General features: G+C 45.3%; 1 protein-coding gene across 1 annotated transcript in view; it reads right to left on the bottom strand.

Annotated features, from left to right (window-relative positions):
* The window catches only part of znf423 (zinc finger protein 423), a 130,798-nt gene that overhangs the window by 80,750 nt on the left and 23,932 nt on the right, over positions 1-26,116 (bottom strand). Inside the window, exon 3 of the mRNA XM_079224106.1 lies at positions 16,684-16,884. Within this exon, the coding sequence (XP_079080232.1) occupies positions 16,684-16,884 (201 nt within the window). The remainder of the gene's footprint in view (positions 1-16,683; positions 16,885-26,116) is intronic.

Genomic DNA, 26,116 nt, shown 5'->3' on the forward strand with positions numbered 1-26,116 from the left:
CCTCGAGGCCACGGATAACAAATACTATATTTTCAAGATAGTCAAGCGAAATGTTATTTAGCTCTGAAATACTAGTAAATCAATCTGAAAAAAATAAATGAATAAAAAGTTTGCCTAAAATTTGGGTGTATAAACTGAATCCGCAGAGGACAAAAAGCTTTAGTCTTTGTCGTTCCCTCTGGCACTAAGATCAATCAGTGCAGGCTCTCCCGTCTGAAGGCATCTCACTCATATTGATTGACTAATGTCTTGATCAGAAGCCGGATAGCGTTCAAGAACACCACCAAAGGTGTACGGTTGTGTACGTGGCATAAGGCTCTAACTATGTTTTTGCGAGACAATCTCCATGGACAGTATTGTACGTTGTGTCCGAGTTAGAAATCTATAGAAATAGAAGTATAAGGTGAGTGACTCACCCTTTCACTGAGATAAAGAAAGGTAAAAGGGGAACAGACGGAAAAGAGCAAAGAATGGCTATAGTGTGGGGTGGAAAAGTATCAGAAATTTCAGAAGGAAGGTTCACCCACACCCACACAGTCACACATGGCTCAGCTTGGCGGATGTAGGTTGTAATTACGGGACCCCCTGGCCGCTCTCTCTCTGTCTTTCTCCTTCTCTGCCCTGCCGACCTCTCCCCCCTTTGATCCGTTTCATGTCGCCAGCTCTCACACACACACACACACGCACACACACACACACACGTCTCCCTTTTTTTTTTTACCAAATCCACCCTTGTTTCTGTCTGTGCGCTGCTCTTTGTTGCAGCCAGTGTGTGGTCTCTAATTCACACAGGAGCCTCTTTTCTGGACAGTTTGTTTGGAAACCTCTCTTTCTCCACTGTCACATTGAACCTGATATTTGGGGATTATTCCCTTTCTAACTAAGTGTTGGCATGTATACGTCTCCCTTTATGTGCGATTTGATAAGTAAAAGCATGGAGCAACTCTTCGTAATAGTGCATAAAAGTGACAAACGAAAGAAAAGAATAGCTGCTACTTAAAGTACCTTGTTTGTGTGTGTGTGTGTGTGTGTGTGTGTGTGTGTGTGTGTGTGTGTGTGTGTGTGTGTGTGTGCATAGGCAAATTTTTTGAGGGGAAATTGGTCCCTGCCACACACACAAACACAAGTACATCCCTCACACCTTTCTTCTTCCTTCTACCTAACAGGAAAAGAAGAAAAAAGCACACACACACACACACACACACACACACACACACACACACACAGTTACACATAAAACAACACACACACTGTGGATAAGCAAACATTTTGCGGAGCAGGTGCATGCACACAAACATGGCTTCATAACACGCATGAAGGAAAAGAAAGAAAAAAAACGTAATAACACAAAGGGGTCGTGAAAAGGGGGAGTCACAGAAAAGTCACACACGGTATGAAGCATGAATGCAAGTGCACATACAAAAAATGGGAAACACACACCATGCAGAGACACACACACAGTGGGGTTGGGAGTGTCTGTGGTGGAGGGGTGCAGATCAATGGAGACCACTGACTGGTTGGTCTCCACAGCAGAAAAGCGGATTGCTCTGGGACCCAAACTATTGTACAGCACTACACTGACTTCAAACACACACACACACACACACACACACACACACACACACACACACACACACACACACACACACACACACACACACACGCACAGCTGTAGACATGCAGCTGAACATACGCGCACACACCCAACACAAAGTTAGAACATGTGAGCGCAGGCAAACTCTACTTCTGTCACTGCATTTCTCTCTCACACACACACACACACACACACACTCTCTCTAACAGTGTAATAGAGCGATGAGAGCAGAGAAATGGAAATGCCTCTTTGACTGACTGGGGTTCAGTGTGCTTTCATGCCTTTAGAGCAGACCCCCTAGCATCAGCATGGCTAATCTCTTTCTCTCCCTCCCCCCTCCGTTCGTCTCTCTACCCTCACCCGTGTGTCCCTCCATCATCCTCCTCCAATCTCTCTCTCCCTACACCTGCTCACTACCCTCCTCCCCCCTACGTCTATCTCTCAGTGTCCACCTGCTCATGTCCTGATTGTCCTTCACTACTCAAGTCTAACAAGGCAACTGACAGCAGATCAGATTTCATACAGATTTCACAATTTATACTGAGAGCACACTCAGATGTGTACATTGGATTCATCTTCTTCACCGCCTTCCATCTCTCATGCCTTTCCCCCCCCCGCTTAAACACCTGCATGGCTGTTTCTTCCACCTGCAGCAGCTCCGCCTCCCCGAGCGAGCCATCCATCCCTCCGTCTCTCCTCTGTTTCCCAACCCCCTCCCCTCGGCGGAGGAGCAAGCTAAAAGCACAAGCATGCCCCAAAATTAATTTAAACGGAGGAATTAAATTAAAAAGCGAGGCCTCGGGAGTTTTATTATGTACTAATGTTTGAACCGTTAACTTGGATTGTATTACTAACATATGAATAATTAAGGACTGGTGGGGGGCTATTATTACATCAGAATGGGAATAAAAAAAGCATCATACTGGAGTGGGTTTAACAGAAATCAGAGACTGGTGTAGTCTTTGTTAGGAGAGGAACATTAGCAAAACACTGTGTTGGTAGATGGTGCAGTGCTCTGTGACACTGTCCCACTGGACAGGGCTCAGTGGAAGCCTGCATGCTCTCACCTGCTCTTCTCAGTATGTTTAGGTGTGTCAAACTATTTCAATATAACTTCTTTATTGATGGAATTCAGCTGATGCAAAGCCATTGGTAATGTTGCCGGTTACAGGTGTCAATATATCTGATCTATCCATCAGAGAGTACACATTACACACAGCACCGCCGCTGCTTTCTTGGTGCTTTTTCTACAGTCTAATGTGAACGTGAGAAGAAGTCTCTAAAGCTTGTCTTACCTCCTCATTGACAGATACAACGCAGCATTCAATGCCACTGATACACAATGGACATGCCACACGAAGCATAAAATAAAGTTAAACTGAGGCTCTGTTGTGCCTCTTTAGAGTCTTATGTCCTTCATGACTCACCAGAAAATGGCTTTTTAAATAGTCTATGTATAAAGCCGGACATGTTAAGTTTTAAGAACTCTGCTTCACTGGAACATTGGTGTATTGTTTCACAATGTAGAGCCTTCCTAGAACTACGTGTACACAAAGTGAAGTTCATTACAAATCCACACAATCCCATATATGTATCATTCTCTATCACACACACACACACACACACACACACACACACACACACACACACACACACACACACACACACACACACACACACACACACACACACACACACTCTAAATCTCCTTCCAGTGTCACACAGTCCTATCTAGCTTCCCATAACTTTTACTTACACCGCTTCTCTTCTATGAGATTCTGAGTGCACGTTGCACTCCAGAATTATTAGCTTTCTCGTCGCGTCTCTCATGTGAAGCCCCCCCTTATCAGCCAGCGAGCAGTGAGCCCCCCCCCTCCTGCAGCTGTCACTGCACCTCCCACCACACACACTATTCTCTGAGGACAAACTCTCAAACACACCAACTACCCACATACACTCCAAACGCAAGCACGTACAAATCTCTATGCACAGGCACAAGCAGTTCTTGACTCACATTCACACGCAAAAAATGTTATCTTCTCATTCGCAGGCCGCATGGCTTGGCAGCCAACAAGGGGGAGAAATATCCACTCACCCTAGCACCCAAAACCCCCCGAATTGCCGTCTACCCCACCACCCATTCCCCCACCGACACCATCCTAGAAACAGAGAGAGAGGAGCACGGGATGGTGGCGGACCCACGTAGCAGTGCTCCTTCCTGGGGGAGTTCATTACTCAAGCAGGGCGCTCCCTGCGGCCTCATGCCAGCAGCATAGTTGAGGTAAAGCAAGGCCTCAGTCAGCCACGGAGCACACCCGTCATTTAAACCCCCCAACAGAGAGAGAGAGAGACAGACACACAGAGACACACGCACACACTCTTATTAGATTAGGGGGGAAAGGGAAAATAGAGAAAGACAGAAAAACAGTGACAGTCGACTAGATCGATGATAGCTGGATGGAGGACAGGTGCATCAGCCGTTGCAGTGACCCATGCTGACAAATACAAGTACAAGAGTTACCCCCCCACCCTTCTCCATCTTTTCCTTTCTTCACTGTGGTTGTTTGTGTTGTTTATTTGAGGGCCCCGTCTTACAGCGCTCCCCAGCAGGCCTCGCTCCTGACTTATTTAGCACTGTGTTTTCTATCATATTTGAAAAATGAATAGCAGATTGGTTAATATTTCAAGACATCCCACTTTCTCGGGTGAGCGCGAGAGAAACAGAGACAAAGACAGAGGGAGAGCGAGAGAGAGACCGCAGGAGAGGAAAGGAGGGAATACGAGGGAGGAATTCTCTTGTTCCTTAACCCCAATTCTAGGATTCATGCTGGGAGCAGAAGCATGCATGATCTCACACACACACACACACACACACACACACACACACACACACACACACACTGATAATAAAAACCTACATACAAAATGTTCACTTACAAATACTGTACACATACTGTACGGACACATGCACGGCACCATGTATCCTGCTGACAATATATCAAAGAAAAACTATGTTGGAGTATGAATATTGGCCTCCCTGCCTATTACGTTTCCATTTCCATACAACTAAACTCCATTCTCAATTACCTTTCAAGGGAAACATGTTTTCTCCATGATTACTGTTGCAGTTTTAAACTAAACAAAAACGTGACAAAATCACCTGATCATGTTTAGCCAACACAACGGCTTGGTTAGAGTAAAAACATCATAACTTGGCTTGAAATAAGTATATTTGTTAATTAGGAAAAAGTCATTCATTGATATTTGGTTTCACACAGGACCCAAACAGCGGCCTCCTGGGTGAAAGTCCTGTATTTACACATCGTATCATCCAGCAATCACATTTTAACAGACAAACAATCTTGATCAGGATATCAAATATATGTATATACATGTTGCCCTAAAAAACAAGCCACGCACTTTCAGTTTAGCTGTAGTTTATTACCGAGCTGCTTCTCGACTCTACAGCAGCACCGCCGCGTCTACTTGACACACAACCAACCGCACGAGCCAAACTCGCACAAGAAATTTGCAAGCACTCATGATCATTTAACAAAGAGAGGGGGGAAAGCCCATTTACACACATGTGTGTGCACACACACAAACACACACTTGACAATGGCCCTCCCCTGTGACTTCCCATAGTGCAGTGAATTCCAATCAGGCAGTAAGCAGGACGGCTATTTCAAGGGACAAAGGACAGGGAGAGGAGTGAGGGTGGAAGGAGAGATGGAGAGGAGGGAGGCGGGGATGGAGCAGGGTGGGGGAAACAAAGGGTTCTGGTAGCACCCAGGGGAGAAGGCCCAGAGCAGCTGACGTCAGTGTGTGTGCATGCGTGTTCGGCATTGGGGTGGGGGTAAATGGGAGTGTGAGAGAGAGGCTGGCAGAGTTGGTCTTGCTGCCCCCCCTAGGGAGCTCTTGAGGCGGGGAGAGAACAGAGCAGAGCAGGGCTCCCAGCCCCCACATAACCAGGGGCCCAGACAGACAGGCTGCCAAAAACAGCCGCGCACTTGCTGGACATAACAGTCAGTCGGTCAGTTGGTGAACAAAAGAGTCAGTCATTTACACAGACATAAATACAATAAGCCAGCTAATCTATTGAGAAAACACAGAAAAAACATTCAACTGAGATCGCCGACACTGTTAGTCCGCCTGATCGGTGTGGTCGACTCCGGCCTCCCTCTCACTGCACACGCACACGCGTACATATATGCTTCTCACACCCCTTTCCTGCATTCACACTCTTTCTCTGACTCACCCAGCTTCGTCCTTCCCTCTACCCTCTCTCCCTGGAGTTGTGCTTTTCTCTGACATTTGGCTGGACAAAGGCGAGTCACACCTGAGCGCTGGGTTAAAACTATTATAGGCCCTCTCCCTGTGGTACACTGCCCTTTGCCACCACTGTCTGCGACTGAAACCGCGTGTGTGTGTGAGCGTGTGTGTGCGTGTGTGCCATAAGCACTCAAGTGTATCTTTGTATTAAATTTAGTTTGTCGCAAGCTGTAATAGTAAATTCAATATATTCTCGCTAGGTGTTAAAGCAGCTGTACCAGTGGAATTTTCCCAATTTCCCACAATATATTTATATTCATACACCTGGACTTGATAGACAGGTGTTAAAAGATAACTAGGTGATAGTCTTTGCCGTCATCCTGATACATTGCAGCGTCAGCGCTAGTCCCCAAGGGGAATTACATATTTCGGCTCTCGAGCCCGCTATCAGTACAATGACCGAGACTTTTGAGACACGTAGAACATTTTAAATCAATATCTGAACCTAACAGAAAACCGGCCTTCTGCTAAGCGCAAATAAACAAACATATTCGGTTATCGCAAAATACCTACATTTTTACTTTAAAAGGGACACATTCAATCAAATGTGTAACATACAAAAAGTTGGATTTATTCACCCCAAGTGGGTACAGTAATAAATAGCTCCATTCAAAATACAGGGTTGAGAAAAACAGTTTAAGTGAAGTGCATAACAAATCTGAAGCATCAAACAGGGTGTGGGAGACAGAGGTGGGGAAGGAAGAGAGGGAGAGAGAGAGAGAGAGAGAGAAAGGCACAGAGAGAGAGATTGTGGAAAAACATAAGGAGGGAGTCACCACAGGGTGTGTGTGTGTGTGTGTGTGTGTGTGTGTGTGTGTGTGTGTGTGTGTGTGTGTGTGTGTGTGTGTGTGTCTTGGGAGGGCACAGTGGGGGAGTTTGGGGGTATGGAGGAAGGGATCAGAGCTTTGGGGCCAGCTCCACAGGGAACAGAGAAGATGGGGAGAGAATGGGGGAAGGGAGGCAGAGGGTGAAAGGAAGGGATGTGGTCAGTTTTGAGTTTGAGAACTCAGCAGGGAGGGACAGCAAGGAGGGAAGGAGTGAGGAGAAGGAGGCAGACATTGTGGTCTGTTTGCTGCGAGAAAGATAGAGGAGAGGAGAGGAGATATAAGGCTCGTGGTCCCAGTGGGCGAAAGGAGGATGAAAATGAGGGAGGGAAGAAGGAAGTGGACAAAGAATGGAAGAAGAGAGAGGTTAAAAGGCAGAAAGGGAGAGAGAGGGGAAGTGTATCAAATGGAGGGAGGTTGCACGTTCCACTTGGGAAGAGGGAAAGAAGAAGCAGAGAGGAAGAGAGAGGGAGGGAGGGGATAAGTCCCAGGTGTCAGCATGGGGGGGAGAAAAGGAAAGGGGGGTAGAGGTGCTGGGGGTCCTGGTTGTTGGCAGGGGTGCAGGAATCCAAAGGAATGGCCTGTTCCTCATTATCCAGACAACCTCTCCCCCCCCCAACACACACACACACACACACACACACACACACACACAGACAGACAGAGGAGTCCCCCACATGGCCCCATGACAACTCTATCCTCCTCACCCGCCCACACAAACACCGATAGAGACATAGATAAAAGCACGCACATATAAAAGATAGATATACAAACAAGGGCACACATACTGTCCATGAAGGTTCAGCCCTGACATACAAGCAAAGTGACATTCCCCAAAGGGAAACACACTTATAGACAAACCCGGAACATTTGGGATTAAGCATTTCTACAAACTCCAATCTTGGGGATGTGATTTTAGTGTGCAATGAAAAAGAAAACCAATGGAAACATACTTGCGTTTGATTACTTGCTTTACAAAAACCCTTCACACGATGACAGATGTGTTAGAAATGTTATAGAAATTGTTTTAAAGCCACCACTGAGCACAACGAGCTCTGCAATGCAGTGCGTGTCGTTTGGCATGTGCTCATAGAGCAGAGCTCTGTACAGCATGTTTCAGCTTTAGTATTTAGGTTTTTAGGAGTACACTATCGATTTACTGTACAGCCGCCGACTAACAGACAGCAGCTGGAGTCTGAATATATGTAAAACATATGATTCAAGGCTCCAGTATGGGTTAAACACTGAATTATCTGTTATACAAGTTATATCGTGAAGTGAGGATAGTACAATGAGATCCCCCCCCCCCTCAATTCCATGGTTTATCATGTGTCAACACATCAAGCAGCTTGATGCTCAAAAACTATTCTGGAGGGACGTCATTAATCACGATCCCCTCAACTTATGCGTTTGTTAACCAGTAGGTTGCCTCTGACAATGTTGGTGACAAGATGCTCAAATAAACACCCAGAGGAGAAATGCCTGTTAACTCCTTGAGGCGGATCATTTGACTAGTTGATCAGAGTGAGTAAAAAGCCTGACATTTAAAAAGGTGGTTAGGAACGGTGCTGGGCCTGAAAGCCAATGAGAGCCTGTCAGATTTCAAGGCGGGTACCGCGGGGTATTTCTGCACGCGATGCGGCAATTAGCCAGCACAACAGCGTCGTTGAGTTATTGAGGATTAACTTTTTTAAGCTGTAAACTAAATTATATGACTGTAAACTAATTGTATTTTTATGAAACACATCAATGCTGAATTGACATTTCTTTACAAATGTATAAAAATTGGCATTTATATGTTGAAAATGGCTCAAAACGCCATCTGCTGTCTTAATTCAATCCTACTGGTGCGAGGCCAGTTCTGAGATTGAATCGACCGTTTGGGACGAATCTACGCCGTAAAAATAAAATGAAGTCAACACTCTCTAATCAGACCCCTCCCTTTTTAGTTTTTCAGTAACCACTGTCTGGCCTGTTCTTTGTCTGTAAACTGTACATTAAGCTATCAGCAGGTTACAACATCCGGTCAATCAAAAGTTAATGACTGATTATCTGGCGATAGCAATGTGCTTTCCGCCACTGCGACTGCTGTGACCAAAATTAGTTTCCCTGATATGATGAGCGTCACTGGTTTCATAACATATGAGCATCTGAAGTTGAATCATCTACAGAGTTACAGGATCTCAAATGTAATGTCCAGTCAGGACTGAAACAACATCCCGTCTGAAATCTAAACAGTCTGACTGGGAGATCAAACACTTTTTTATTTATTCAAAGATATGTAAATGTATATTTCTATAATCCAACTATGTAAATATTTGATCAATAAACATACGCACACACACAAACACGTTGCCACGCAGAGAGAAGCTGCAAACCCTTTGGCTGAAGAATTCTAATGAATGTTTGGAGACAGAAGCAGCGGTCTCTGTCGATACCTCACACAGCGAGCACAATCACACACACACACACACACACACACACAGTATTGGACTATACATTTTGGATATTTTCTGTCTACACGCGCGCACACACATACATAGACACACACACACAAATATTTACTCTCCGCAAGATCTACACACAGGCACACAAGGACACAGCGAGGAAGAGATGAGAGAGAAAGAAGAGGGAAGTTACATTTTTAATCGAGTGTTTCTTCTCCTCTGAGCAAAGTAGGGCTGAATACAAGGGGGTTAGCTGGTGCCAACACACACACACACACACACACACACACACACACCTTGTGTCCTTTGGCAAATTCTTCTTTTTCACTCTTGCATTAAGTAAGAAAAAAAAAAGGGAAGAGAGTCAAAGTAGGAGGAGGGGGAGGAAGGGGAAAAGGGAGGTTGGGGGGTGGAAAGAAGGGAAGAGAAGTGAGAGGAGAAGAGAGAAAACGTCCCTGCAGAGTCTTTCTCCCTTCCTGGAGCGAGCGCGGGCCCCTGCAGCGCCGCCTGTGTAATTTCCAGTGGCAGTGAATACAGGTATTAATAAAAGCCCCATGGGGAAGAGCACACAATATAACCCTACATTTTCAGGCATTATGAAAGGATGCCCCCAGGGGTCCTCGGGCTCAAATTTCTGAGATGCAGGCATTGTAAAAAAGACGCCCCCGGGGGAGGACCCCGCAATAGAAATCTGCTGAATTCAAAGCATTTCCAGAGCCCTGGTGGGAGCCATTACTCCCACTGGAAGAGGAGAGATTTTTTTCTCTCCTTCCAACCACTCTCTCCCTTCTTTTTTTTTTTTTACCAAACATGTGTTGCTGACATGTTGACAGATTGCTCAGTGAGGTGTTTAGGTGCATGCACAAGGCACGTCTGCTGAGACACGAGCTCCCTCCTTCTCTCCCCCCCACCCTCTCTCTCTCTTTCAGTCTCTCCCCTCCCTCCTTCCCTTGCCAGTTCCCAAGTTCCATCCCTCCCTCCCTCCCTCCAACCGCAAACCTCTCAGCGCGCCCAAAACTGCTCCCATCCATATTTCATAAAGGAGAAACTAGGCTGAAAGAGAGAGAGAGAGACAGAGAGAGGATGGGAAGAGTTTAGGCAAGGGGGAGAGAGAAATATAGAGAGAGGTGGCAGGGGGAGGAGAGAGAAAGGACAACAGGAGAAAAAAAAGGGGGAAAAGGGAAGATAAAGAGAGACAAAGCGGGATCAAGGGAGGGGAACGGGAGGAGGAGAGGACAGATAAAGAGAAATAGAGCGATGTAGAGAGTGGGAGAACTCTGCAGTGAAAAATGAACCCTGTGATGAAAAATGACTTCACAACAACCCCTTCTCCATCTCACCCCCTCCCTGCCATCCCTCCATCTCTCCCTCTCCCTCTCTGCATGTTGTACCACCCCCCTCTTCTCCTTCTACAGCTCTCCTCTCTCCAACCCCCCCGCCCCCCCCCCTCCTCTGGTGCCGGGCTCCTGCTCTCTCCCTGGAAAACCTGAGCGGCAGCCAGCTGTGTCTGTGTGTGCGCTGTGCACTTGTATGTATGCCAAGGGCTTAGCACAGGAATCTTCGGGCCACCCCCGGGTACAGAGACACAGAGGGAGGGGGGGGGCAGCAGTGAGGAAGGGGGCGGAGGGAGGGAAGAAGGGCACATGGTGATGAAGAGGGCAAGATGGAGGGAGAGGGTAAAAAGACGGGAGCTAAGAAGGATGAAAGTCAATTGAGAGGAAAACTAAAACAGGAAATGACTACATTTATTTTGTCAATCAACAACGGCTACTAAACGACACCGACACACACACACACACACACACACACACAGTCAGTGGCAGGAGACTGTCTGTAATTTTGCTTCAGATTACACCCCTCCTACCTCTCCTTCCTTCTCTCCCTCTCTTATAGAAAGTGATCTGTGGTTTTAATAAGAGTCTTGGCCTCACAGGATTCAGCTGCTATCCTGACGACAGACGCAGCGAGGTGTGTGTGTGTGTGTGTGTGTGTGTGTGTGTGTGTGTGTGTGTGTGTGTGTGTGTGTGTGTGTGTGTGTGTGACAGCGGGTTGCAACAGACGGTAAGAGCTTAGCAGTGGGGAGATGTCCCACGGGAGGCAAACCAGTCACCCAAGGGCCCCCTGTGCGAACAGACGCGCTCTCCTCCCTGCTCCATGCTTTTCCTCTCTTCCCTTTACCGTCTTTCACTTCCTCTCTGCATATGTGAAGTTTTACCTGCACTTCCCAGCCTTACTCCTCCTCCTCCTCCTCACCTGTCTTCATCAGGTCCCCAAGTACTCCTTTTCACTCCTCTTCTTTGTCTCACCCTCCCTCCCATCTAGACTGGCTCCCTGGTAATCTCTCCTCTCTCCCACAGAGAGGAGCGAGAATAGACGAGAGTGCAGCTGTATGTGCTCAATTAACAGAGACCTCACAAAATACCTTCGGAAAGAATATGGTGTCTGGCTCTATCCCTGCACACACACGCACACGCACACACACACACACACACACACACACACACACAGTTTTCCACCCACACCATCTCACCATCTAAGAAGCAACTAGCTGGGTTAATGACTTGCTATTTGTCACTGACAGTGGCAGTTTCCGCCCCCACGCCTTGACTGACAGCTCCCTCGTTTACTCTCTGCCTACCGTCTCATCACTTCCTCTTCCCCCTCAAGTGGATTTTTTTACCGGATCTTTAACAATCTCTCGCCCTTTTGTCTCTGTCTCCCTCACAGCACAAGAGTGTGGACCCAGTACCTGTCTGTGCGTGTGTGTGTGTGTGTCGGCTTTTATATAGAATATAACTGAAGTAAATGGACAGTGGCGGCACACTCACAGGGCCTCCGTCTACACACATCTCACACACCCAACCTTGTGTCCGGTAAGATGGTGTCTGTGTGTGTGTGTGTGTGTGTGTGTGTGTGTGTGTGTGTGTGTGTGTGTGTGTGTGTGTGTGTGTGTGTCAGAGCAGGGCCAGAGAATGTTCTGCATTTGATCTGCAGGAGTTTTTTTCCGCTCCTCCTCTCCTCAGGGAGCCTCTGCTCCACATTCTGACTCCTACTGAGACCCATCGACACTCCCCCGACTCTCGCGCTGTCTCTATCGCACATACTGCACATGCATGCACACACACACACACACACACACACACACACACACACAGCACATGCATGCGCACACACACACACACACACACACAGGATATAGACCTACATCTACTAAAATCAGTAGACACACACCACACATTAGGGCTGGGCGGTATGGCCAAAAATTCATATCACGGTATTTTGTAAGATTCTGGTGGTTTCACGGTATATCACGGTATTTTTTTTCCAAATAAACACATTAATTTATTGACGCCGAAAAGGACCGCCACCGTTATTCACCACTTGCTCGCAACTGGCCAGCAGCTGTTTTGATTGGTACATAGGGAGCTAAACATGGCAGGATTTAGGACCCAGGGGAATCCCTTGATACTAGTGGCGCATGCGTGGCCGTAACAACTATTGTCATTCTTCGGCAGGCAGCAACATTTAATGTTTACAGTCACAGATACGTATACAGCGGTCTGAGCTACTTACGTCTCACGGATAGAAGTTGACTCATGGTGTGCAAGAAATGACATCGCCAAAATGCATGATGGGTAAAGCCCGCCCACTTTGCTGCACAGGAAAAGACTTCTTCCTGCACAAGAAAAGTCTTCCTGTGTGGGCGGTGTCATTTACCCATCATGCATTTTGGCGATGTCATTTCTTGCACACTATGAGTCAAGTGAGTTAACATGAGACGTAAGTAGCTCGGTCCACTGCTCCTTCAGCTTCAAGCTGTGAACATTAAATGTTGTTGCCTCCCAAACAGCGGCGATCGGTATGACGGTATATGAAAAATTCATACCGTACGGAAAACTCACAGCCCTACCACACATGTACACGCTTTACACATCTGAGTAGTTCGCCCAGAGCCTCTAAACAATGTGGGATCAAGACTCTTGTAAAATGGACACGGCAGTTTACAATTCTTTGATTAAAACACAGTGGTGCACGATGTGTTCGGGATGTCACGAGAACCTTTACTCTGGGGCGGAGTTGATGCCAAAATTCTGAAAACGTGACGGTACTCATTTGTCTACAGGTACGCGGGGCTTGAGAGTAACGATGTCCGGTTGTCCTGGGGACGACAAAGAATGACCCCGATAAGACTGCATTGTGAACAACCGATCCGTGTTGAAATGAGGCAGGAGGAGGGCCGGGTGAAGTTAGCTGAGAGAGTCCTGCGGAGCTGACGGATAACGTTTACGGAGGTTGCATTGAATTACATTATGATGCGTTCCAGGTCTGTTTAGTAAGGAAAATTGATAACATGACCATGATGTGTAGAAATGTAACCTTGTAAAATGACGCTTTTGGCGAGAAAGGCACAGTGTCCGATCATAAGAATTACTATTGAAACCAGAGGTATACTTTGTGTGCTTGCTACTCGATTACAAACAGCAACATATAATTACAGGGTTCACAGGAACTGCTGTTAAATCAGTTTCAACACGCACAAATTAAGTATCTTATCCACAATTTAAAAGCTGAGCCGTCACACTGGCTTAAAGCTGCAGTGGAACGGAATAAAAATGGTATTGTAATTGAAGCACACAATCTTTATCACACATGCAACCAGCTGAGCAGTCAGGCTCATGCACATTAATGTGGCATTACATTCACCAGATGTGTGGGGTCTGTGGGTATGTGCGTGTTTGAGTGGGGGTACACACATTCATGTGTCATTGATCTGTGCCACTGTGTGTGTGTGTGTGTGTGTGTGTGTGTGTGTGTGTGTGTGTGTGTGTGTGTGTGTGTGTGTGTGCGTGCGTGCGTGTGTGTTTGTCCAATTTCCACTCAAATTAATGGTGCCTCTTTATAGGCCTTCTGCTAGAGTGGCACTGAATTACTTGGTGCTTCACTATCGCACCTGGGACCCATTCAATGTTATAGCCACAGCTAGCTGCTAACTTGGGACCCATTTGCTGCAACAGTATAGTTAGCATTACAGATACAAGCGCCATTTCTGCAGAGAATTCAGTGCTAACTAACATGGTTCTCAGGCCAGCACCTGGGACCGGCGGACGTACATCAGATATTACTGAGAGTGGACAACGTGTCCACGGGAAACTTTAAAAGACTGAAAGGCTACACATTCATATTGTGGGAGTTCTGTATAGTTGCAGCAGGCGGTGCTACATTAACACTTATTTGTGTAGTAAAGGAGGACTCTACTCACGTGCAGCCTCATTGCTGCAAAAAAATGTGTTTCGTTTATCAAGATATGATCAAAATATGTCAAAAAGTGCTTGGTTGACAGTGAATATTTACACAATGTTGCAAACTGACATTATCTATTACACCAATATCGATTGTAAAATTGTTTAAAAGCACTATATTAGCCGACTGATGTTTTCTCAAGTCGTTTGACACAAAGTTCACAAAAGTGCAACTTTGCATAATATGTAAAACAGTGTTTGTACCTAGGAAAAAATAAAGCTACAATTACAAGACTTCTAGCTAAGGCGGTCGAGGTGCAACGTCTACTTATATCTTGGTCAAAATACACCATACATGATAGCTAGCTACATCTGGCAAGATGGCCCGCGTCTGTCACCCCCAACCAAGATGGCTGATGTCTGAGTTGTTTGGTTTCTGCTCTGGGACAAACACAAACACCATCAAACTTCAAAATACATGAACACATTAACTCTCTCATGCAGATCCAGCGTGGCATGTGTTCATCCCCAGTAGGCTGTGTGTTTTTTTGTGTTTGTGTGTGTGTGTGCGTCACATGCCCTCCCACTAAACTGGCTCCCATGGGTCTCTCCCAGAGAATTTAAAAGGATTCTTTAGTCCATGTGTTTTAATTTAGCCCTCTCCTCAATAATAATCAGAAAGCTGTGGTCCCACCACTAACTTCATACGCACAAACACTCTCCAGCATACACATCAGACGCCCATATATACACAATAACACGCACCGACACATAGAAGAACATACACAAACTCCCGCATGCAAGAGCACACACATCCTGCTGAGCTGGGGGATTACTGTGCAATCTCAGCCACTCAATCTCCAGGGAAAAACATGTTTTATCATTTCATTTCATTTCTTTCTTCCGCCCTCTCTCCCTCCCTCTGCCTTCTCGCTCAGCAACATGTAGCCCTCCCCAGACTCCTGTGCTGAAATCACAGGCCACATCCCGTGCTCTGACAGCAGCCCTGCGCTTTTGGCGGTGTGATTCTCTCTGAGCGATGCACTGCGTGTGTGCGTCTGAATGTGACACACCATGCAGAAGTAAATGACTGCGTGCGCGTGTATGTCAAGGGCTCAGAGAGGGAACGAAGACAAAAAACAAAACAATTTAAAAAGCATAAATAGGTTTCCCACTTCAGGTACAGAAAGCAACTGCATATATGGTAGGCTACATCATGACTGGAGTTAGTATAGGATAAAACTGATTCTACAACGGCCCAGGCTAACACAGCTTAAGTGGAACAAGTCTGAAGCTAAGACTCATATTGAGCTCTTTATTAAAAGCAGTTCTGTAGTATTTCCATTGTTTGTGTTAATGTTATTTGTATGTATTCCTAATAACTCCTGTAAATCCCAGTTACACTAGACCACCAGGATCCTCCAATGTCCAAGATGTGTACCGCTGCCTCTCCAAGCATCTCTCTAAGCATGTATGGGAGATCTTAGACCAATGACTCTGGTGGGATTAGGCGTCAAGCCAGCGGGTGAATACGAGGTCGCTGAGGCCGGAGTCTAACCCACAACATTACACAGTCTCTGGAAACACTGTCTTCACCAGTTTAAACAAAGCCCTCCATCCCCCGTCTCCGTATTTCTTCGTCCCCCTATCAAAAGTAAACACACACGCTCTCTCACACACTAAGAGTCTGATTGTGTGTGTATTGGCTTGTTAAGGGAGCGTTTGGATTAATCTGTAGGAACCAGATGCCCCCGCCGCGTTCCTTTCAGTCCCTCCATTAATTACACCAGTACTAATAATGGTCATTGTGTGTGTGTGTGTGTGTGTGTGTGTGTGTGTGTGTGTGTGTGTGTGAAAATGCACAAGTCTGTCCCTGTGGGACACGTGTGTTTAACTAAATTAAATAGCTATAGGTATTGAGAAACAGAGAGAGACTGAGTCACCCAGAAACCCATCAGAATGGTAATGTTTATCACATCACCCATCACAACCCTGCAACTTCAGACTCTTTCAACCTGTGGCCCCTTTGGTCTAAAAAACACAGCACATAGTCCCTGAAATACATGCAAGGCTTCCATCACTAACCCCTGACCCTGACTACGGTAGCACGATATGAGGAATACAAGACTCCAACTGTGCGCGGTGCACATTCAGCTGCCCTGTTCAATAAACGGTGAAACAGTGACGTGTGGGTCGTCCGTCAGTCAGAATGAGCACACGATGTCGATCGAGAAGAACAATCTTACCGGCTGGGCAGTGGTTGGTTCTGTGGTCCGTGAGCTCGGCCAGGCATTCAAAGTCCTGTTGACAGTTGTCGCACGTGAAGATGGACTCGTCATCTAGTTCATCGTCGAGATCGCGGTCATCGTGTTCCTCTTGTTCTCCGTCCTCGGCTCCGGCCCCGTGACCTTCTTTGAGCTCTGCCTCTCTGTCAGATGCCGGGACTCCTGAGGACGCACACACACAAATAACACATAACCATGAGTTAAAAAGACACTTTATATCCTCTTTGTTTATTACCAGCAGCACGTTTCAAAGAAATCATTAACATAGGCATTGTCCACCTTCTCTCTATGATCATTAAGTTTCTTTCATTGAATAATGTTTGGGGGTTTGGCTTGTATTTAGTTGCACAAGTGATATTTTTTGGGTCTTAATAAAAGAGTGTGTGTGCACGTGTGTGTCCTGGAAACAGACAGGCAGAGTGTGAGAGGGGACCAGAGGAGGGCTGCGTCGGCCCAATCCGCACTGCTCCATTGTGTCTCCATTTTCACACCTTATTATCACATTATAAACGGCGAGGAGCCAATAGGATTGACACCGAAGACACTGGCTTGCGAGGAGAGGAGAGCAGTCGGAGGGAAATATGGTTGAAATGTTAGAAAAGGGCAGAAAACGTGAATGAGCTAAACCTTCAGACGCAGTGAAGGAAGCACATGTTTTGCTTTGTGCCCTCTTGCTTTTTTTTTATTTACAGGCTTCTCTGGCTTCTGTCTCAAATGATTGAACCTCACAGAAACACCCAGAGAATAACCCAATAAAGTGCATATATATATATATATATATATATATATATATATATATATATATATATATATATATATATATATATAGTACCAATCCAATAAAATCAGAGCATTTCAACATTATAAGTATCTTCACTAATAAGAAACACAGAACTAGATACCAGGGGGAAAAGTGTTCATATTCTACAACCAGCGTCGGAAATACACGAGGGCAAAGGGCAAAACTGCCCCTAAGAAATATAATGTTGCCCCTGATATCACTAGGAGAGGGGCAAAAAAATGCCCCCATAATTTCCTCTAATTATGATAATTTAATGAAGTTAGAAATGTAATGAACTTAGAAATTAGAAATGCGCTGTCCGCGTTTAAATCAACCGTCTGGACTTCCTGTCACTCGTAGCGCCGCTGCTCTCACAGCTGTTGCGCAACACACAGGACAACATGCGGACACGCCGCTGCTCAAAGACGTAAAATAAAGCATAAAACTGGCTGCTGGTCCTCTAGCAAAGCTGGAAGCGGCCGTCTTTCAGACGCACTTCCTCGCGTGACATCCACCTAGCTGTGTGGCTACGGATAATATTATAAACCCAGACACGAGGGCGTTTGACGTTCCGATGTTTTTGGGATTTCCACAACAAGTATAAAGCAGAAAGAGTGGTTATTTCCATGGTGGAAGGCTAAATGAAAACTGCTTGCACAGAGATAAGCCCCGCCCCCTCTTCGGCGCATCCTGCTCAAATGACATCTATGACATGTTGGTCAGTTTGTCTGCTTGACAATCACATTTTGCTGCAACAAAAATGATTGAAGGGAGATGAAACTTGATGTTCTTAGATACAATATGTTGACGAAGTTTTCCGTTGGGGACAATTTGCGGTGGAAAAAAAGGGAATAAATCCAATACTCAATATATCGCAGTATAAAATCGAATCGTGGGACCTCTGGTGATTCCCACCCCTAGTAGGTACAACGTGATTAAGGTAACACAAAAATCAATAAATATAATTTTGAATTATAAAAAAAAGAAAGAAAAAAGTTATAATTGTTAATAATTGTTTAAAAAATGTAATAACAATGAATTACCAGAAAGAAATAAGAAGAACATTGAATATGATTGTCTAATTTATGTTTTCTGTTTGTTCTTTTGTTCAAAAAATCTAAGAAAACACTTTGAATCTGTAGACTACTGCCTAATAGTCTTAATTTTGCCATTTGATGGCAAGTGTTCATATACTGTAAGCCTAAAGTACATGTATTATCTTGAACAAAGGTTAAATGTTATTGTGTAGTATTTGCACTTAATAATCAGGTAGACTCACTGACTCAAGTCATTCTCCAAATGCTTTGCTCAACTAGCGACTAAAGACCAACTCCAGGGTGTTGTTGCTAAAACTGTGTAGAAACAATAGAATTAAAAACATGCAGAACATGTGACATGCAGAAGACGTGTGCTTGTAAACCCCGGGGGCGTAAAACACCTTGAGGAAGCCTGAATGTACGAATTGTTCAGATAATTGCCGCCTTCTAATTACATTGAATCTAATATGATTCAATACGATAGTATGAATGAATAATGTGAATTTGTTTAACTGATGAGAGGAAATGTCTCATGTATTAAGTATTTAATATGTGTATATGTTTTCATTAACACGTGCATCAAAGCTGTGATTTATCAAACGTGTATATTATAAGATAAGATAAGATAATCCTTTATTAGTCCCACAGTGACTAATTGCAGGAAATGCAGATATGGTCAGGAACGTTCCTTTAAGCATAAATTTGCTCTTGTCATGATGATTTATAGATGGAGCCTAATTGTGAATTGGGTTGTCGTTTCTTTTTTTAAAGTGTGGGAAAAGGTTTGGGGAACACCGGTGTATCACCACGTATGTAAATAAGCAGTCGGTCTGAGCGAATACAGCTCACGTTGGGGGTGTAGGTTTGGTGGCCGCTGTTCTCGCCGCAGTAACTTTGCATTTAGAGATCCACAGATATTCGGAAGGCAAGATTTCCCGCCTCTTGTCTGGCATCACAAGACTAATAAACGGTTTACTCTCTAGAGGGAAAGCTCCGTCATTACATTTGAAGCGCTGGCCATTACAGAGAATCAATAACCTACATCACTTTTAATGAAAAATACTTGAGTGCAGTTAAGGGTCAAAAAAAGGATTAAGCCCTAATTCAGTTTGGTCCATTAGCAGCTAGCGACATCATTTTATTTGTGAAAGCGGCAGAGAATTACATTTCTGTCTTATGATGTGCTATTCTCTGCACTTTATCTACAGTATTTTGTGAGACGTGTCAGAAAAGGTCTAAGAACCAAACCTAATTGTCAGCTCAGCATCAGCATACCTGAGCAAGAACAATCTAACACCATTCCGCTGGTTTTTCATAAAATAATTTCCAGTCCAGTCAAAAAAAAGCTAAAAGAGTACCAGAGTGAGGTGCACGGGCTCCATGCCACTCAGATGTATTATGGGAGAGGTGTGTGATGGGAGAAGGAGGGTGCGGTGCTGGGAAGTGGGGAACGAGGGATTGAGGTGCCGGGGTGTGCAGGGGGCTGCAGGAGAGGAAGACAGCGATGGAAGGAGGGATGGATGAAGGGACGGGGAAGAAGAGAGGGAGGGTGTCGGCCATCTGTCCAGTGGTGAGAGCACCGTCTGGCCGGGGAGAGAAAGTGGCCCTTTGGCTGACACCCACACACACACACACACACACACACGCGCGCAAACACACGTACATGCGCACACACACACAAACACATGTGTATGTGCAGTTGTTCTGTTTTACGTCACCATTCTAAGAGATAACACATTGATGTGATGAGAATGCCGCTCTAAGAACTAAAGTAAAGCCACAGTGGCGTCACTATATTTAACACACAGACGGTCTTTGCCATACAGCCTCAGGACAAAATAGCATCACAAATTCTTTCATAATGCAGTAAGCTGCACATTAGCAACGGTCAATGGAACAATGAGTACAGTCTGTTCCATTATCTAAACACAACTAATTAGATCTACCCCAGTATATTTTCCATGTTTTATTACATGTTTTTTTTGGAATGGAGGAACTTCCTGATACTCAACCCTGTCATGTGCAAGGATACAGACTTCACACATTCATGAATGCTTTTTGGTGAGTACTTGGAAGTGCAGTTGTGTTTGTAGCACACAATGCAAACAATCTGTTTCACTATAGTTATTTCAAGAGTGACTTAAGATAAAAATCCACACAAAAAATAAATTAAAAAGAGAACCTAAATAAATAAATGCTCCCTTAAAATTGGAATGTGTTTTTTGAAAAACGTTTTCTTTAGAGCATCTCCTTCGTGTCTTTGAAAAGCGAACACACACACACCCCAGGGTGCCCTGATGCCAGAGGTGAGGGCAGTGCCAACCCCAGTGCATGCCAACACAACCTGCTGTCATAGCAACAGAGGGAGGAGCCAGATGAAACCTCTCCATCTTGCACCCCCCTGTCCTCATCTCTCCCTCCTTTTCTCTTTGAGCGCTTGCTTTTTCAGAACAGAGGAAGATAAAGGGAGGAGAGAGGCGAACACAGTTGGTGGTGTTTCTGTTTGCACAGGGGTCTCCACACAAGGACAGGATAAGTATGTGTCCTCTAGGGCTAGACCCGAAATATTGGACTATTCGGATATTTGTTCATTTGTCAGGTCGATTTTCAATTTGGGAAATATGGATATTCGTTTTTATTATATACACACACACATGCAGTTGTATGATAACAGAAACAAAAAAGTGTACAAAACTATCTGAAATTGCAAATGTGGACAAAAGTTTTCACCCGTAAACTGTTTTCAGGTGTATCAGCATTCAACTCCGACATAAATATATTCATTTTTCTTGCTCATCTTTCTCATATATTTCACAAAAATCCTTCACATCTTCTTTTCTGTTTTTCAGCATCACACCACCCCCCACCAGAAAGAAGCAGAAGGCCTACTTAATGAAGTCAGGCAGATCCCATGGGTGCTAGGGTGCGGAGGGGTGTGTGTGTGTGTGTGTGTGCTAGGGTATTGATTATAAAAGTATGACAGTGGTCCCTCGCAAACGGCAATGTGTGCACCATCCTCTCTCTCTCTCTCTCTCTCTCTCACTCACTCACACTCACACACACACACACGCTCTATAGAGAACCATTATGTATGAGTCACAGACTGTCCCTATGCCAGGAATAACTACACATTCTCTCTCACCCTCACGCACAAACACAAACCCTCCGATCCCAAATACCAGACATCCCGTTATATTCTTACCCTCCACAGTGACAAAAAATAAAATAAAAATCTAAATCACATCCGGCAGCCCAAAAAATTGGGGGAGGGGGGAGAATACTAATTCCACCACTAAATGAGAGCCAAAGCACTGTGAACAATAAGATGAATAATTTTCAGGAGAGCTTTTTTTTTTCTACCGGTCCTTTAGTCACAGAGCCCCGCTGACTTTTATTCTAGCAATGTAAAAATGAGGGACTGAATCACACCTGGGACGCACAGTGAATGCAATTAAAAGGATATTAACTAGCTTGTAGGACAGAAAACCAGCGGTGTTCCGGGTCCTGAGGACCAGGATTGAAAGCCATTGTTTGGTTCTGCAGGGGAAAGGATGTAAATGCAGCAAAATAAAACTAAATCGAGTCTCTTTGGCGTTGCCGCCTTGTCTAAAATGTAATACGGATGTTATGTTTAAATGTCAATGCCGAATCATATTCCGGTCTTCAGTGTCTGGTTAAAGGTCTACATGATGTAAGGGCAATGCATCAGACAGGACCATTCACTGTCTCCCATCTGCAGCAGCCTAAATATTCAAATCAATGAGAGCAGTACTTGACAATGACCTGGCCGCCATGACAGCCAAGAGGAAGATATTTCATATATTATTAAGGCCTGTTTGGCAAAACAATTGCTATATGCAGGCATCTGTCTATGACAGCAAGCGGCAACAGGCGAGGATATGGAGAAAAGATGTTTTTACACCTCTCGTCTCTGGAGGAACAGTAATACGCCATATTCTTGGCCGTACCAACCCGCCTCAGTAACCCGAGGACAATGGGCTGTTTATTAACAGATAAAAATATAAATATATAAATGGATACCTCAGGAATAATGAGGTCATTTTGCATATCTGCAGGAAAGATATATGCAGGTGGTGTGTGTGTGTATGTGTGTGTGTGTGTGTGTGTGTGTGTGTGTGTGTGTGTGTGTGTGCGCACCCTGGGTAATTAGATAAAGAGAAGTGAATTAGCGGAGTCCACAGTGCAGAATGATGTTACACAGCCTAACCACGCCTAACTGAGACCCACTAATCACCACTCGTTAGGCTCACAGAAGTGTGTGTGTCTGTGTGTGTGCGTGTGTGTGTGTGTGTGTGTGTGCGTGTCTGTGTGCGTTCATTGCACGGGTGTGTTTGTTAGCCGTGTGTCTTTTCTCATTACCCATGTTAAAGTGAGTTCATTGAGGTAATTACTGAGCGAAATGATAATAAGCCCTAAACGTACTGGATGGGAGAGACAGACAGAGACTAAGACAGAGGTTTTGTCCCCCCTCGCCCCTCAAAAAAGTGGGCTATAGAAATCAACAGAAAAACCTCCAGTACTGGAGCCAAGTACACTCAATATGGACAGACTCCATCCAACAGTCTGACTTTGGTTTCGTGGCACTGGCGTGAGCGGTTGCCAAGATAAGCTAGCGGAGACACAAACTAGAACAGCAAAAAAAAAGAAAATCAAACACACACAGTCAGCACGACCACCGTACATCTCTATATATCCTGTGGGAAGAAAACTAGGGAACTAATGAACACTGGGAAATGTTCCTGAACTGCCCCTGGGTGATAGAAGTGCACTGACAGAGAGTGCCAGAGCTGGGGGGAGACTTAAAGGGGAATAAAACATACGGTAATACTGCAAAGGTAAGGTCGTTATTCAAGTGTTACATTTGGCAGCCAGGAGCTGGTACTGTGGCCTGTCTGGGACCCACTCCACAGCTCAGAGAGATGTATATCTGTCGGCCAAGCATGCATAAAACACACACACATCTCTGTCTGTGTAAGCCTAAAACAGGCATCAAAAGGTGGTGGGGGGGAAGTGTGTGTGCAGCTTCCAGCAGAATGTTTAGAAACCAAACAGCCCTGACATAAGGCTTTCATTCTGCTCCACATCGCACTGCAAACTGGACCAGGATTCACAGGCACCTGGCTGGGCACCACCACCGCCTTCAGCGGGGCTGTGAACCAGCCATGAGGTTCAAATCAGACCTGCATCACACGGCCTGCTTGGGGCGTTTACTTAGTCAGGACTTTTTAGCTTTTTTATGACTTTTTATTCGGGACAAGTATGAGCTATAATACAATTAAAGAACGGTAAATTACGCATATTTACAGTTATTTCTTGGGATTGTCTTGTGAAGTAGTGTGTGTGTCCCTGAAGCACGTTCAAACACTGATAAAACCCCAAATATACTGGAGGCAATATTTTGCTTCACTTTATTTTAATTAAACAAACTTCCTCTCTGAGGTGGGGCTGAGCGAATCATAGAATGATTATTTATTTATTTTTAACGTTTCCTTGTGCCGTGTGTACATCGTAAAACTTTAAGCAATCACCATGTGCACAAAAGAAGTAATTTTAAGTCCAAAAAAAAAAAAATCATGCAGATGATGACTGCCGGTCTTTGGTCACAAACATCCCACACATCTGAATAGTTACTCTTTATGTGCATAATGCGTAGTTGTGACTACGGGTAGTTAGCTGGCTCATCGCGTTTTTAATGTCTACGAGAGGACAGGGGGGAAAAAGAATACACGCACCGATCTGTGCTCTCAGTTTGTTTGTTCACCTATTGTTAAAGTGTGACCTGGTTATGAGAGGTGAAACCACGGGGCTCAATGGAACAGTGTGCGGATTCTACTTCATGCCATTTGGGAAAAAATTAGTGGGCAGATACAAAGAACGGTGGACACATTTGGCACCGTGTGCACACACTCAAATGCACTCTGACACACACACACACACAGAACAGGTGCAGCCGGACACGACAACACCGGCCTGCTCTCTGTATCTCAAGAGAATGACTCCTCCACCCCTCCCTCACCCTCTGCCTCGCTCTGTGTTTGGGTGTGTATGTTAGGTGGCTAAATAAAGAGGCCATCTCTCCTCACCTCCTCCCCTCTGCCTCCCACATCATGTTCTCCCCCACCACAGCGTGTGTGCACTTTTTCACAATACAAGGCCTCTCCCCCCGGGAGCAGATCTGCTGAGCTACAGAGTACCAGTCTCTCTCTCACACACACACACACACACACACACACACACACACACACACACACACACACCCCTGGGAAGTGCTGCGGCAAGGGAGAGAGCACCCAACACCAATGTCTGGAAACAGGATGATGAAAGAGCCACTCACGTCATGGAAGGTAGCAGAAAAGACACGCACACACTCAATGTATGTACACTAACACACTTTAGATAAGACAAACATGCAATGCACAGACTCAAGCAGATCGGCAGAAAAGTGGAATCGCAAATAAGTTAACAGCTGCTCACTTATTGGAATGTTTTGCTGCACACGCGTGCACACACACACACACACACACACACACACACAACATTATACCGACACACAAACAACGGGCTCAAATGCTGCAATACAGACAAAAACACAGATGCACTGTGCGCTGTCACAAGCAGGCAATAATAGTTCACACACACACACACACACAAACACACGGGAACTGTTTTCCTTCGGTAGCCTTGGGGAAATTAAAACTACATTATGGACCTCCAGAGGGTAGTGGAAGGAGAGGGGTAGAGGAAGAGGAAAAGAGAGAGAGAGAGAGAGAGAGAGAGAGAGAGAGAGAGAGAGAGAGAGAGAGAGAGAGAGAGTGAGAGAGGAGAGCGAAGGGCCAGTGTCCTGTTTCCCTCGGCTCTGGCCATCATCAAGATATTACAGTGAACCAGGAGAACAGTGATGCTGCCTGTAATCTCCCTTTGATTGTTTCATGCATCTCACTGAGCATGTTTAGCATGTCACTGTGGTTCTTGCGTCCTAATGAACTACCTAATGAAGGTGCGATTTCACCAAAAATAGAAGAATCCCGGCTGTTAAACCAGAGAAAATACCGCTTTGCTGACATTTTTGGAAATGGTAAATACTCCCACAAGATACTGGAGAACAAGCGCACGCAGACACCACACCTACTGGAGTGTGGTGTTAAACACAAAATATGTGGACCCTACAAAAGGCAACTCGCGCGCACACACACACACACACACACACACACACACACACACACACACACACACACACACACACACACACACACACACACACACACACACACACATGATAGGTAGAGGCAACTTTCTGGCCGGCCATGTCTGCGTCTCCACACACCAATAAACACACATATGCAGAGACGCTCACATTCAGACAGCACTTAGGCTGTGAAGAACAATAATGCAGCAAGTTTCAGTTTCTCAGTTTCAGCTTGGGGACCTGACAAACCTTTTCCACGATGACTCACTGGCTCTTTCTGGACAGGACTCGGTGTGCGTCTCTGTGAGTGGTGTCCAAGAGAAACACTAAGTGTGTATATCGGAGTGTTAAGTGTGCGCGCATGTGTGT

Source organism: Taurulus bubalis, assembly GCF_910589615.1.
Source record: "Taurulus bubalis genome assembly, chromosome: 9".
Taxonomy (NCBI): domain Eukaryota; kingdom Metazoa; phylum Chordata; class Actinopteri; order Perciformes; family Cottidae; genus Taurulus; species Taurulus bubalis.